The sequence below is a fragment of the Brachycentrus maculatus genome, unplaced genomic scaffold (assembly GCF_059751285.1).
Source record: "Brachycentrus maculatus isolate JH-2025_06_01 unplaced genomic scaffold, ASM5975128v1 h1tg000035l, whole genome shotgun sequence".
Taxonomy (NCBI): domain Eukaryota; kingdom Metazoa; phylum Arthropoda; class Insecta; order Trichoptera; family Brachycentridae; genus Brachycentrus; species Brachycentrus maculatus.
The window spans coordinates 105,577-122,688 of record NW_028280789.1 but is presented as its reverse complement, the minus strand read 5'-3'; the positions used below and the strand labels follow the sequence as shown (position 1 = coordinate 122,688).

The 17,112-nt window shown below is 30.3% G+C and overlaps 1 protein-coding gene across 1 annotated transcript; it reads left to right on the top strand.

Annotated features, from left to right (window-relative positions):
• Nucleotides 1-8,912: 8,912 nt before the first annotated feature.
• On the top strand, nucleotides 8,913-13,036 carry LOC148312700 (transmembrane protein 53-like). Its single transcript, XM_088274800.1, has 4 exons — nucleotides 8,913-8,918; nucleotides 9,720-9,865; nucleotides 11,658-11,823; nucleotides 12,902-13,036. Exons 1-4 carry the CDS (start codon nucleotides 8,913-8,915, stop codon nucleotides 13,034-13,036), a joined length of 453 nt encoding a protein of 150 aa, XP_088130926.1.
• The last annotated feature ends 4,076 nt before the right edge of the window (nucleotides 13,037-17,112 follow it).

Here is a 17,112-nt window from a genome sequence, read left to right as displayed (position 1 = left end):
ACAAGTTTTCATATCTCTCAACTAGCAACTTGGCAAACTGCCATTGCACGCACGAGCGTTAAGGATTGTTTCCACTACACGTTCACTTGCGACAAGCGACGACAATCGGGCCGATTTGTCTGACAGATGAGGTACCTACATATGAACTGAAATGGCTTTAAACCACAAATTAAAACGCATTTCAGATATCATACTCTTTAAATGTCTAAGAATTAATCAAAATAAATATAAACTACCTAATATCTTCGTCCGCCTCCGTAGTGTAATAGTCAGCACGCTCGGCTACCGTTCTGGAGGTCCCGGGTTCGATTCCCAAGGGGGGTAAAATAAATATAAGTGATTTTTTCACTGTCATATTTATTCAATATTACCCTGGACTGGTACCTGAAGCGGAGGGCTGATCACCTTTCCTTCATGTGTAAACGATCAAGATAACACTGCGTTTATATGACGCAGTGCCCTATGCACTATTGGGGTGCGGATTAGGGTTTTATTATTATAATATCTTAAGGATAACATAGTTTTAAATAACAAAAATCATAAACATAGTACATAGTACTAGAAATAATAAAATTGTAAAATATAAAATAAGACATGAGATAATTTTTGAAGAAAAAAAAGTCGTAAAATTGTATAATGTATAAGGGTTTGATAATGTATAATGTACGATGAGATGCCTGAGTGTATGAGGAATGAAAAGTGTCTGAAAGACTTAAATATCCCATAAATGTTTTGCTAACTTACTGTAAGAAGATGTACATATATGATGTAAACAATAGTTTATGATAGAAATATGAGAATATACGAGTTTTTTTTGTTGACTGAAACTCTTCGCGAAAATTGCTTCGCGGTAGCTATAATGAGAGCGTACCTTCACTAGATTAAGAGGAGAATAATGTAAATAAATATTAATACTACACAGATATATTTTACGCACTCACAAAGTAACATGTAGAATATTTATGTATTTAATATTCAAGTCCTAATAATCTGTATGTTGTACGTATTATAAAAATATTTTCTAAAACATTTTATGTGTATTTTTAATGATAATATAAATAACGTAAAACCACTTCAATGTTATTTTGAATATAAGTTACAAACGTACCTCTTCACGTTATGTTCTCCTGATAATGTGAATTCGAAATTCGCCATCATTTCTTCAGTTTCTCTATAACACTAAAAAATAAACCCTTACCGCACCCCAATGGTGCATAGGGCACTGCTTCATATAAACGCAGTGTTATCTCGATCGATTACACATGAAGGAAAGGTGATCAGCCCTCCACTTCAGGTACCAGTCCAGTGTAATATTGAATAAATATTAGAGTGAAAAAATCACTTATATTTATTAAACCCCCCTGGGAATCAAACCCGGGACCTCCAGAACGGTAGGCGAGCATGCTGACCATTACACTACGGAGGCGGACAATCAATAATCGTCAATTTTTAGCAGTGCATGTTTTCGGAATGCCCAGAAAATGTACTATATATATATATATATATATATATATATATATATATATATATATATATATATATATATATATATATATATATATATATATATATATATATATATATATATATATATATATATATATATATATATATATATATATATATATATATATATATATATATATATATATATATATATATATATATATATATATATATATAATCTAACTAACTAACCATCACGCAGCTTCCTAGCAGGGGTAGGCAGAATAGAACGCTACACTACTCTATCTTTATATTGTATTGTACTGTATAAGAAAGCATCCCAACTTTTTTTATTGGATCATATGCAATAAGAAGAAGAAGATTGCTGTTTTATTTAGTGATGTCACACTTTTGTGTTTGAGTTTGTATACTATAACCGAATACTTATATTACTATTGAAGGTAGGTCTTAACGCGATATTATCTTCCAGCAAAGAGCGGTCATGACGTCGCAACATGTTTAGCCATTAAGTATACACCGTTGAAGGGTTCAGAATAAGAGTAGTTATATTTTATATATGTCCGCCTCCGTAGTGTAATGGTCAGCACGCTCGACTACCGTTCTGGAGGTCCCGAGTTCGATTCCCAGGGGGGGGCAAATAAATATAAGTGATTTTTACACTCTAATATGTATTCAATATTACCCTGGACTGGTACCTGAAGCGGAGGGCTGATCACCTTTCCTTTGTGTGTTAACGATCACGATAACACTGCGTTTATATAATGCAGTGCCCTATGCACCATTGGGGTGCGGATAAGGGTTTGATGACATATATTTTATATATCGCTGGTTAAATGTCAAAGAGCCACAACGCAAAAAAAGTATTTTTGCTAAAAATGGTCTAAATCGTAAACATATCATGTTAAAAAAAAAAACATGATTCTCTCGTTAGAAATGTTTATTCAAGTAACGCTAGAATTTGGGTCTCTGCTAAATTGTTAAAAAATATTGCACTCTAAAAAATATTTACTATTGTAAAAAAAAACTTTCCCAATCCAACCATAGATGGGTGCAGTGAATCCACATATATAGTGTCATGAGATTAATGATATAGGCAGGAGTTCCAAAAATTTGAGTATTGTGGTTATCAAATCATGGGTAGAATAGTGAATGTTTCACGTGTATAAATGGGTCACTTATACCAACCAGCCTATGATAATTCGTTTTCAATTTCGTTTTTAATTTTAAGATTGTAAGTAGAAATGTTTACAAAATGAATTAAAATCATAAAAAACTTTTCTAAACATATTAGCCAATTATAAACCAATACTTTTGACAGTATAGATTTAATTTCATTAATTGTTTCGGCAGTACTTTGTGGTAAAATCTATCCATGTGTTTTTCCACGTGTTTCGATGCATTCCGCATCATTTTCAAACACCGTATGTGTTTGAAAATGACTCGGAATGCATCGAAACACGAGTCACAGTAGATTTTAAGAAATAGTGGTATTTACTAAGTAAAACATTAATTTAAAAAAAGTGAAGTCTGTACTTTCTCAGCATTTCTTCTCCATGTTATAATGGATAAATTTAAACGTTGTGTTTCACTCTCTCTCGCTGCTCGCTGATAGTGTGTGAAGGAGACGTGTATTTACCAGTGCTTACTATTTGTTATTTTATCATTATTTTATGTTTAAGACTTTTTGTTTCTCTATTAGTGTGTTCATTAATGTATTTTTATATAAGATACTGTATATATGTATTATGTTAAAGGCTTTAGCCTTTCAATAAATAAATAAATATTAAAAAAAAAATACGTTTATGTAGATAGATTTTTATTTTGTATTATTCAAAACTTCTTTCATTATTATCGTGAACCTCGCGTTAAGTAGATGACACTTTTGAAGGGGAGCTATTTTTGAAGTCTTCTGTTTCCGTTTGGTTTTGATTCCGATAATTTCATCCGAATGGTCGCCGTGTGTGTTCGGTAACATTTAGGTCAACTGTCAAACCGGTCAACTGGTCAATTCTCAACTAGAGGAGTTTAACTAAAACAAAACAAAAAAATAAGACGAACAAATAATGGATTAATTTTTTTGGGGTGATTGCGATAAGAAAATATACTGCCAGACTGCGTGAAATCTAAAAATTAGGATCGAAGAACATCGGCGTGGACTTACTAGTAATTATTTTTCATAGTTCGCGAATGATATAATGGAAACTAAGCACTCATTTGACTCAAACACACACTCGAATTATTATACTCAATCACATACAAAGGGCAAGATATGAATAATGTAGAAAATTTAGAAATACATAAAAAATAAATTGAAAAATGCCATATGGAAAAATCCTGAGATGAAGATCGGGAGCAAAATTAAGATTTACAAAATGTGTGTCTGACCCATCATGACGTATGGAATCGAAAGTAGAGCGGACACCGTGGCCATAAAAAAGGTCTGAGTGTCAGAAATGAAGACTCTAAGAAGCATATCAGGCAAGAGTCTTCGAGATAGAATAAGAAAAGCCAGGATCAGTGAAATATGCGAAATCGAAGATGTCGTTAGGTGGGGAAGGCAACTAAGGAGACAATGGTATGCGCATGTGAGGAGAATGGAACCATCCAGACTCCCCCACTTCGCACTGTACGGCCGACCCCATTGTAGACGACTCCCGGACAGACCACCAAAGAGATGGATCGATAGCTGGGAACCGACATCGCAGGAGACTAATCCTTCTTAAAAACAGGCAACAAGGCCTACAACAAGATAAAGAAGAAGAAAAAGATAAAAAAATAAATGCTGATAAAACATTGTAAATGAAAACAATTGTTTTAACTTACCTCACTTACAGTGCAGATAATTATTTATGCTTTAGTTTATATTCAGACCCAAAGATGGAATCATCTGTAGCTTCCGAAACAAGTCGTTAAAGTAAATATATCTCAATTGGTAAAAAACAAGATTTTTTCATTTACAATTCCATAATGTCTTACCACAAAGTGAATGCCGAAACAATAAATAAAATATGTGATAAAACATTATTAAATAACATGCTTTATCCAAAATTCATCACCATTATTGTCTATGTTCCCATTAAACCAAGTCCCACATCTAGTTATTACCCCACCCACTTCAACTAATAGATGATTAATTTTTTCTCCTTAGTTTTTGTCATCACCTGTCGACGAAAACATCTGTAGTTTTCAAAAATAGTCGTGTAAAATGAAATGAAATTTACTTAAGTATATATACTTTTTTAACAAAAGTTTTAGTTATATTAGTATACAACCACTCACCGGGATTTTTATGTCTGCCGGTTTCGAGACGTACCCGTCTCTTCGTCAGGACAATCACTACCACAGCATGCAAACAATACTACCCTTCACTACCATAGCACTATTAACACAGTGCATGCTTGACCTCGGATCTTAACGCATGTTTGTGGTGCAACCCCTAGTGCATGTTGGTTTTCGGGTCGACCATAATCGCATGCATTTTTAAGTGTGTAAATAGTGCTATGGTAGTGAAGGGTAGTACATTTTTGTTGAAAAAAATATAAAAGTAGAAATGATTGACCACAAAGTAAATGCTTTAAATATTAATAAAATTGAGAATATGAAATAAAATTCCTTCAGTGTATAATTTTAATAAAACAAGTGTATAATTTTTAATAATCAAAATAATTTTCTATTTTCATATTGAAAACATAAATAAACACTCTGGATACACGAATATTACCAACCCCATTCTGCCAATCTGTTTAAATGCCGCAATTTATAAAGCTCCATTTTCTACTAAATGGACACGTCATTGCCTATAATAAAAGTGGCATTTTAATATTATTTTCTTAAGAGTTTCGACTTTATATCACGAGCTTCCTACGCAATCACGAAAATACGTCTTCATTCCAAAAATACGCGAGAATCTGAATGAAATCGGTTTTCAGCGAAATGCTGATAATTTTGTGAAAAAATGCAAACAGATTCTATTTGTAAAATGAATAATAAATTCCAAATTTTCCTAATATAATATCAATATAATATCGCTCACTCCTTTAAACAAAGTCATATATCAAAAATCGTCAATTTTCAGTTGTGCCCAATGTTTTCGGAATGCTCAAAAAATGTTCTATATCCCAGCAAAAGCGCCATATTTTTAACTTAATATTTACCCGCTACAGGGCAGAAAGTGTTGTTTTTGCATTTTGAATAAAAAGTATTGTTTAATTATTTTCTTAAATAAACTAAATATTTTTCAAATGGAGAAAAAACCTTCAGGTTTTACCTATAAACATCTGTTGCACAGTAAAAAGTTTAATAAATGGCTTGATATTTTTTTAAAATTCATTTTATTATGTTTTTAAATATTAAAAACGATTTCCTGAAAAATCAAGTTTTTTGATATATCGCTCACTCTTTCAAAAACGTCATAAATCAAAAATCGTAAATTTTCAGATGTCCATGTTTTCAGGATGCCCATAAAATGTATTATATCCCAGCAAAATCGCCATATTTCAACTTAATATTTACTCGCTACAGGGCAGAAAGCGATGTTTTTGCATTTTGAAGAAAAGGTATTGTTTAATATTTTTTTTTAAATAAACTAAATATTTTTCAAATTGAGAAAAAACATTGAGATTTTTTCCTAACAAGATTTGTTGCACAGTAAAAAGTTCAATAAGTGGCTTGATATTTACTTTGAATGCATTTTATTATATTTTTAAATATCAAAAACGATCTCTTGAAAAATCAAGTTTTTATATATATGACGTTGTTGAAAGGAGTTATTATGGGTATCTGAGATGGGATGCTTTAAAAATAAGTTTGGTTGATTAGAAAACATGACCTAGGTGACGAAGTCCATGATAGAAGGAAGGACCTATAACCTGAGGACGAAGAGTGCTGACCCCTACAGTCTATAAAGACGATAAGTTGGAATGGAGCCAGGAGAAAGAGTTGAGACTCCTTTTGATATAAATTGAATAATATTGTAGTGAAATTTCGATGATGCGTATATCAGCCTTCCACATTATCCTTCACCATTCAAATATCTTCTTTTTGCTTCACATTCGTCTGAGAGATCTGATTTTGACTGCATTAATCTTTTTTTGTTGCTAACATTCTATACATTAGGGCTGTTTTTTTTAAAGATGGGAATGCATATATTATTTGCCTTGCTTATTATTACAAGGTTTTACGTTAGGGTTGGTACAAGGTCCCTGCTATGCCCTGCCAGTTTAGTTTTCGCTGAGTTTTTTTTAGGTAGATCACGCTACTCTCCCGCAGAGGTAGGCAGAGAGAATAAAATGCCACACCACTCCGTCTTGCAAATATTATATGTCTCTTCTGCATTCATTCATCTCTTCATACATACCCGCCGATTATTCCGACTTCAGGCAACTTTCAAATATTTGAAATACTTTACCATGCTACATATGTTTTCTACTACATTCGCCTCGCAAATTTGGTTTACTGTCCTTTCCCCACTCATTCGTTTAACATGTCCAAACCATTTCAACACACCTTTATTATTTAGTATAAATCATTTTTTAAATTTACTCTTATATTTATTCATTATTACCCTGGACTGATATCTGAAGCGGAGGGCTGACCTTTCCTTCACGTCTTAACGATCAAGATACGATGCGTTTATATGATGCAGTGCCCTATGCACCATTGGAGTGGCGGATAAGGGTTTGTTGAAGAAGAAGATTTTGAATTGCGCTTTTTTTGTTTGCAGAATATTTTTTTTATTATTATCTTGATGCCTTTCTGCAAAGGTCATAAACAGCTACTGTGCACAGTACTTCCATTGGGAGATATTGATAACAGTGTGATAAAGTATATATTTTGTATTAATTATCATCGTGAAAATTATTTCAACTTGGTTGACGTGCAATTTCAGATAAGTATTGATAAAATGTAAACCTAAAAAACCACAGGGGGTCTTATCAAAAATACATTGTAATACGATTATATTCTGGAATTTTTAAGAAAAGATAATCAAGGTTAGTTTACCAGAGGCGTATGTTGACTGTTTTCAGAAGGCATGCCGTTTTAAAAAAAAAGGTTTTCATATTATTTTTTGACATCTCATCAAAGATGAAGAAGAATATAGAAGTATGGGCATTTATAGCGCTGACGACCATCATAGGCTGGTTTAAGTGCTCACTTTACACACGTGTAACTTTCACCAATTCTACCCATCTCACCAATAGATGTTTATAGTGAAGTTCTAGTGATCCAATAATAATGTTTCGAAATCGGTTCATATATATAGAACTTCCAAGAATTTGATTAGTGTGTCAATAATGGCTGGAATTGGTGAATGTTACACGTGTGTAAAGTGATCACTTAAACTAACCTATTACGGTCGTCATCCCCGATTCTGCAGACATCTATTAGTGAGATGAAATTTAATACCCACTTCTTCATATCACCAATAGATGTCTCTTGTGAAAATTCTAGTGATTCTTGTACAATGTTTCGAAATTGGATCACATATACAGAACTTCCAAGAATTTCAGTAGTGTGGTTGTCAATCATGGGTAGAATTGGTGAATGTTACACGTGTGTAAATTGAACACTTAAACCACCCGTAAGACCCGTAAATACATTCTAAATAAATAAACTAAATGTATTCTAAATAAATATAAAGCCACTAATTGAACTTTTTACTGTGCAACAGATCTTTTTAGGTAAAACCTGAATGTTTTTTTCTCAATTTGAAAAATATTTAGTATATTTAAAAAAAATATTAAACAATACCTTTTCTTCAAAATGCAAAAAAAAACATTTTAAATTGTAAATGTTAAGTTAAAAATATGCCTATTTTGCTGGAATATAGTACATTTTATGGAAATTCCGAAAACATGCACAGTAAAAATTTACGATTTTTGATATATGACGTTGTTGAAAGCAGTGAGCGATATGGCAGTAACGAATAAATATTTTTTGGTAAAAACTCAATAAAATGAAATCATCGCTTAATAGAACTGCCCAAGACAGGGACAATCGTATTTTATAATTAAAATGCAACTTTGTTTTAAAATCACTATAAATAATTTAATATAACTTAATTATAATGTCTACCGGTTTCGAAGCTAACCGGTAGACATTATAATTAAATTAAAATAAATTATTTAAAGTGATTTTAAAACAAAGTTACATTTTAATAAGTTAGTGCTTCAAATATAAATTATACAAGTGTATTGTTTTAAAATTGTATAAAGGAAATTAAACTTTAGCTTGTAAGTATTTTGGCTCAACACAGGCTATGCCTAAAGAGCTAAAATACAGATTAATTATATGTACTTGAATATTTAGAAATAAATAAAATAAAATAAATCATTTAAGTGATAGTCGACGTCATAATACGCATAGAAGAAGAAGAAGAATAAAGGAAATATGGTTTTTTGTTGTTGCAGCATAAAGGCAGAAGCGTAACGATGTCTACTGTGAAAATGGCCGTAATAACTTCAATTATTCACAGTACATCAAGGATCGGATTTTCTTCATTGAGAAATTGTATCACCGTATTTAGAAATGTAAGTACCTACTAAAAATCAAACAATGCATTTATTTACAATTTTAATGTAACAAAGCTTAATGTTATTAGCTGATTTACTGAGACTTTCGGGGTTTTTTTTTAAAGTTTAAATATAATTTATTAATGATTACAGAAAACACTTCGTTTTTTACCAATTGAGTTTTATTATAGACTACATGTTTCAGAAGTTAAAATTCCACAATTCAGGTCTGTATAATAACTATAGTATAACTAGTCTGTATAGTAGTTATTATACAGACCTGAATGATGGAAGTTTAACTTCTGAAACATATAGTCTATAATAAAACTCAAGTGGTAAAAAACGAAGTGTTTTCTTTAATCATTGTAACATGTCTTACCACAAAGTTAATGCCGAAACAATAAAAAAAATATCATTTATTAAGATAATACATATGGTCAAAGAATATTACAATTAAATTTATTTACTAGAAATTCAAACCTAAACAAATCTTTTATATATGTTATACAGTATCGAACAGATTAATTGAAACAAAACTTTTTGTTGTTGGATTTGCGTAAAAAGTGTTGTAAAATCTTATTGAAAAGAATTATGGAATTGAGCCCATTAGAAGTGTATGCTTTTTGTTTTATTTCTTTTATATTTAACCAGACAGAACCACAGAAGTATGTGGCTGGGTACAGATAGAATAAATACGTTATAAAATTATTTTTGATGATTTAATTTATACTTTTGTTCCAGTGCAATGCTTCACCAATGTTGTCAGGATGTGGCACCTATTACAATATTCAAGTAAGATGTCTGAGCGTAAAAAACCTCACTTCCAACATGTATTACATCAGTCAAGACGATGGTCTCGATTTGAGGATTGATCCTAAGACTCTCAAGTAAGAACTAAATATCAAATCGATTTTTTTTTAAATCAGCTATTTTGGTTTTGTTACTGATTTCTTTATTTATTACATTATCTCTCCGGCTCAAATCAATCATGTCGCTCACTCCTTTCAAGAACGTCATAAATCAAAAATCGACAATTTTCAGTTGTGCATGTTTTCGGAATGCCCAGAAAATGTACTATTTCCCAGAAAAAGTGGCGTATTTTTAACTTTTTTACCCGCTACAGGGCAGAATGTGTTGTTTTTGCATTTAAAGAAAATGTATTGCTTTTTTTTTTTAATAAAGTAAATATTTTTCAAATGGAGAAAAAACTTTCAGGTTTTACCTTAAAAGATCTGTTGCACAGTAAAAAGTTAAATAAGTGGCTTGATATTTATTTTCAATACATTGTATTATATTTTTAAACTTTAAAAACGTTCTCCTGATAAATCAAGTTTTTTGCTTTATGACGTTCTTGAAAGGAGTAAGCGATGTGTCTTGTAATGGATAGCTGTGTGCATTTGAGCTTCTCTACTTTTTTGTCAGGGCTAGTCTCCAGTGCATATGTATTCACTGGCAGTATGCAGGATCCATACGTTTTTCTTTTTAGACAGGTCTGATATGATATCAAAGTTGTGTATTATTCATAAAAAAATATATATTTATTTCATCACTATCATCATCGTGGCGGCCTGTTTTTAGTCGAATACTATGACTTAAAACAATACATAATTTTCTTTACCTATGGTTATCAATATTATTTTTTGACATCTCAACAAGGATAAAGACGAATATGAATGTCTTGGCATTTACGGTCTAACGACAGTCATAGGGTGGTTTAAGTGTTCAATTTACACACGTCTAACATTCACCAATTCTACCCATGATAACCACACTACTGAAATTCTTGGAAGTTCTATATATATGATTTAATTTTGAAACATTGTACAAGAATCACTAGAACTTTTACAAGAGATATCTATTGGTGAGATGAAGAAGCTTTTTTTATTCTCAAAATTATTAATATTTAAAGCATTTACTTTGTGGTTAGTCATTTTTACTTAATTATTTTTTTACAAAAATGTCAATGAAATTACTATATAACCACTCACGGTGAGTCGTTATTTACTAATTTTATTAATATTTTTGTAAAAAAAATAAATAAGTAAGCTTTTTTTATTGAGCAGAAACTCATATATTTGTATGTGAGGTCTGAATCCTGGATTATAATCACATACATCGCTCACTCCTTTCAAGAACGTCATAAATTAAAAAAACGTGATTTTTTAGGAGATCATTTATAAAGTTTAAAAATATAATGCAATGTATTAAAAATAAATATCAAGCCACTAATTGAACTTTTTACTGTGCAACATATCTTTTAAGGTAAAACCTGAAGGTTTTTTCTCCATTTGAAAAATTTTTTGTAAATTTAAAAAAAAATTTAACCTTACCTTTTCTTCAAAATGCAAAAACAACACTTTTTGCCCTGTAGCGGGTAAATATAAAGTTCAAAATATGCCTCTTTTGCTGGGATATAGTACATTTTCTGGGCATTCCGAAAACACGCACAACTGAAAATTGTCGATTTTTTATTTATGACGTTCTTGAAAGGAGTGAGCGACATGAGAATCGCTAGAAAATGTCATTTTCATTTTTATTATTTTAACTTATAATTTGACCAGTTAAACTCTTGTATTTGTATGTGTGAACAAATATCTATAATTGGAGATAATCCAGATCTGTGAACAAATATTTGAAAACACTGAAAATTTTGTTATCTTGTTTTTGCTGTTATTATAGAATGGTGAATCCGATAGAAAAACCCCTCTGCATCGTGCTTCCGTGGATAGGATCCAAGCTAAAAAGTGTCATTAAATACGCCCAGATGTATACAGAGCAAGGATACGACGTACTGAATTGTGATTTCAATACATTTCATATCCTGCGACCGCTCAAAGGATCAAAGGTATGCATTTTTTTTCAAACAGTGCGACAGAGTTATAAAAACCAAGATGACGACGTTACGTCAGATTTCGCGAGTGTTTTTGCCTAGAATTTTCACTCATAATTTACATGAAATTATAGTAACTTTAAACATAAAGAGTAAATCCACTCACAAGTAGGCATAGGCTATGAAAATAATAAAGTTAAAGCCTGAGTAGGGACATGATAAACGGTGTTACATAAGCCGTAGCTAGATTTCAGAGTCACTTGGGCGTTAGGTAATTAAAAAAAAAATTACGTCAGATTTGAGATTATTTCGACCCCTGACCTGACCGATTTCAAATGTTTAACATACCTGATCTTGTCAAGTTTTTCTCGGTCGTACCATGCTCCTCTTTGCAACTACGTTCGCCACACTAAATTTGTTTGACCGGTTTTTGCTCGGCGACACGGTGCAGCCATCTTGGAAAATGCACTTTGAAATTTAATATAGGAATAGTGCATTTCAATTGACGGCAATAAATACTCTTTTGATTTTTTTTGTAAACTTCTGCATTCACAATTTTTTTTATGAAAGGTAATTTTACATTAAAGCCCCACTACATATAAACAAAATTAAAAAATATATATTTGAACCAGGACTCCTTTATGAACTGTCTCGCCTACTTTCAAAATCCACCAGATCCATATAAATCGATTTTACAAAAAAATTACAAAATTCTCCGGCAACATTTATGTTCCGAAGAAATTTCTATCTTTAGATAAAATATTATGCAATGGAGAATTTTCCCATTTTTTTGGAATTAAAAAAAACACGAGACCCAAACCGATAATGACGTCATCTTAATTTTTGACTTATCCCCGCTCTCTGATTGGCCGATATGGGTCAGAAGGCAAGTTCCATGAATATAGCGGAATTTGAAATACAACGCTGTTTTAAAGTATTTTTAGCAGGGTTTTTAAGTACATAAATATTTTAAATAGTAAAACCAACAATTGGCATTCCGATAGTGTATTTATATTAAAATTTTATCGAAATTGAATCTGGCGGATTTTTAAAGTAGGCGACACATGTGTGTGTGTACTTTTCTTTTTTTTAGGTAGTAGCGTACGATTTGTTGCGGTTTTTAGAAGTCAACTCTCATTTCAATCCGATGGTCATACACGGATTCTCTGCTGGCGGATACATGTGGGGAGAAGTCAGTATGCACGCAAGGAAAGACAGGAAAAGGTAAAAAGAGACGAATATGTTTTTTTTTTTTAAAAAGCTAACGACTTGTCTTAGTCGACACCATATACTAAACACCGTGTAATATCCACATTTGATGATTGAACATACATCGTACTTGAACTGTGAACTATCTTATGCTGGTTTAAATAGTCACTTTGTGCTCGGGTTAATTTAAAATTCGTCATTCTACCCATGATCGATAACTATACTTCTCAAATTTTTGAAACCCATATACTCGTACATATCGCTCACTTCTTTCAAGAACGTCATAAATCAAAAAACTTGATTTTTCAGGAGAACGAACGTTTTTAAAGTTTAAAAATATAATACAATTTATTAAAAATAAATATCAAGCCACTTATTGATCTTTTTACTGCGCAACAGACATTTTTATGTAAAACCTGAAGGTTTTTTCTTCATTTGAAAAATATTTAGTATTTTAAAAAAAATAATTAAATAAAACCTTTTCTTCAAAACGCAAAAACAACACTATCTGCCCTGTAGCGGGTAAATATTAAGTTAAAAATATACCTCTTTTGCTGGGACAAAGTACATTTTCTGGGCATTCTGAAAACATGCACAGCTGAAAATTGACGATTTTTGATTTATGACGTTCTTGAAAGGAGTGAGCGATATGTAATTGACATGTTCTTTGTGTGGAAAAAAATAGTGTTACAGAAAATTAAAAAAATATTTCAATTTCTACCACAGACGAAATTTTTCTCGAAAATGCAGTTGATCTTTTCAATTACAGTGTTATTATTACAACTTTGCGATGTTATGTGGTTGTCAATCATAGGTATGTAGGACTGTGAATTTTTATTTCTGTTTGTGTGTATATTAGGTAAAAATAGATAAAAACAATAAAAAATGTGTGGAAAAAGAACTCCACCGACAAGACACACAAGGTGGCTTGGTGGCTCTGCAAAAAAAGTTAAAATTTAAACTAACTAACTAACCACCCACACCACTTCCCCACAGGGGTTGGCAGAGAGAATCGAACGCCACACCACATTGTCTTTGCAAACATTCTTCGCCTCTTCTACATTCATGCATCTCCTCATACATACCCGAGGTTTATTACGAATCTTGACCCGGCTGCTTTCAAGTATTTGACGTACCTGATTGTGCAAGGTTTTTATCGGTTTTCCTCGGTCTTCCTCTGCTTCTTTTTCCAACTACATTATCCTCATAAATTTGTTTAACCGTTCTTTCCTCACTCATACGTTCCACATGTCCATACCATCTCAACACACCTTTCTTAATTTTATCGATAGTACTTATCTCAGCCTTGCATTATTTCCTTATTTCATCATTCGAACATCTATCAAACATCGTTTTGCCACACATTAGTCTGAGGGATCGCATTTCGACTGCATTTAGTCTGCTTTCATCATTATTTTGCCAACTCCATGCTTCGCTTCCATACATAAGAGTTTATTATGTTTATATTTTTTAAATGAATGTATACAGTATTTGTATTAACAAATAAATGTTTTAAAAAAAGGTCACACATGTATAAAGTTACCATTTTAACCAGCCTTTGATTGGTAGTCATATTCTGTTTGACGATGACTCTTTCCATATTCTTCGTCATCTTTGTTGAGATATCGAGTTTTATTTAAACCTTGTATTTTCCAGATTTGAGCCTGTTATGCAGAGAATAAAGTCACAAATATGGGACAGTGTAACGGATGTAGACCAAGTTCCCATAGGACTTGCCAAGGGAATATTTCCAAATAACAAATATTGCCAAGTCAGCTTACAGCGTACGATAGAGTAAGTAAAAAGATTTTTTTGAGTAAAATGAAATTTCAAGGACGCGTCACGTTTATTAGGCGCATTTCGTTACATGAGAGAGAGAAAGATATAAGTAAAGTGGATCAAGAGTAAATAATAGACGATTTTTTTATATTTCTTAAGTTAGCTTATGTTACAACTAATATAAACTATTATAAACACTTAATTTACTACATCTACATATTTATATATATATATATATATATATATATATATATATATATATATATATATATATATATATATATATATATATATATATACATATATATATATATATATATATTTGTATATATATATATATATATATATATATATATATACATATATATATACATAAATATATACATATATATATATATATATATATATATATATATATATATATATATATATATATATATATATATATATATATATATATATATATATATATATATATATATACATAAATATATACATATATATATATATATATATATATATATATATATATATATATATATATATATATATATATATATATATATATATATACATATATATCTATATAAATATATATTTATATATATAAATATATATATATATATATATATATATATATATATATATATATATATATATATATATATATATATATATATATATATATATATATATATATATATATATATATATATATGTATATATATATACACATTTACTTACAGTAAACAAAACATTTATTTTCATTCACCCTTTTCATTCTTCATACATTCAGGCATCTCATTATACATTTTTAAACTCAAAAGATGATGATAGAAGTCTGACCACAAAGTGGCTGAAATAAAATAAACTTTTACTTGGAAAATACCAGTTTTTCTAAATAATTATTTAGACACGTGTTTCAATGCATGAAACATGACTCTAATCAATCGAAAATAAAAGAGTTTAGGATATTGTTTTGATTTATTCTGTTATATTAAAGGAATTTTATTATACTTAAATTTCTAATCGCGTGGAAATCTAAAATTTAAAAAATCATCACATAAGTGTCAGTAAAAAGCTGATTGATTGATTTTTTAACGAATATTTTCGTACGCTAATTAATTTAAGGATAAATATCATATCAAGGACTTTTTTTTAAATAATCAAATTATAATGATAATACACTGTTCATAACAGATTTATTGATAATTTCATGTTCGTTTCAATACTTAATCATTTTATTGATTTTGTTGATACATGACAAGGAAAAATTATCCGTAATACAAATTTACGTGAATATTCGTCTTTAGTGGATGGACGTACGTGATACTTTATATCAATTAGCCTGACTAAAGTAGGTCGGTGTTTATATAAATTTGACTCTGGGGTCGATGGATGAGCTGTATCTAGATCAGCGATTCTCAAAAGGTGATCCGCGGAGCCGTGGGACTCCGAGGAGCCTCTGCGAGAGCCCCGTTAGGCCTCTGCGAGAACTTCTCATTAAATGGAAGGAATTTTATCAATTCATACAATGTTTTGTTTTGTATCATATAATTGTGTGTGTATTTTTTACTTAGTTTCATTCTTCATTTATTATAAAAATAAAATTACCAAAAACTACACAAAAAACAGTATCGATAAACTGCTAACGAAGCAGTTTGTTATAGGGCTTTAAAAGTAATCGTCTAATCAAATAAACAAGGAAACAAAAATATCATGTTCAATGTACATTTTCTTATATCGATACATTTATATATTTATATATATATATATATATATATATATATATATATATATATATATATATATATATATATATATATATATATATATATATATATATATATATATATATATATATATATATATATATATATATATATATTTATATATATATATATATCCGCCTCCGTAGTGTAATAGTCAGCACGCTCGGCTACCGTTCTGGAGGTCCCGGGTTCGATTCCCAAGGGGGGTAAAATAAATATAAGTGATTTTTTCACTCTTATATTTATTCAATATTATTACCCTGGACTGGTACCTGAAGCGGAGGGCTGATCACCTTTACTTCATGTGTAAACGATCAAGATAACACTGCGTTTATATGACGCAATGCCCTATGCATCATTGGGGTGCTGATAAGGGTTTATTATTATTATTATTATTATATATATATATATATATATATATATATATATATATATATATATATATATATATATATATATATATATATATATATATATTTATGTATATATAAATAAATAAATGACCAAGTCACGTTATTAGTTTTACATGCTTAAAAATTATTTC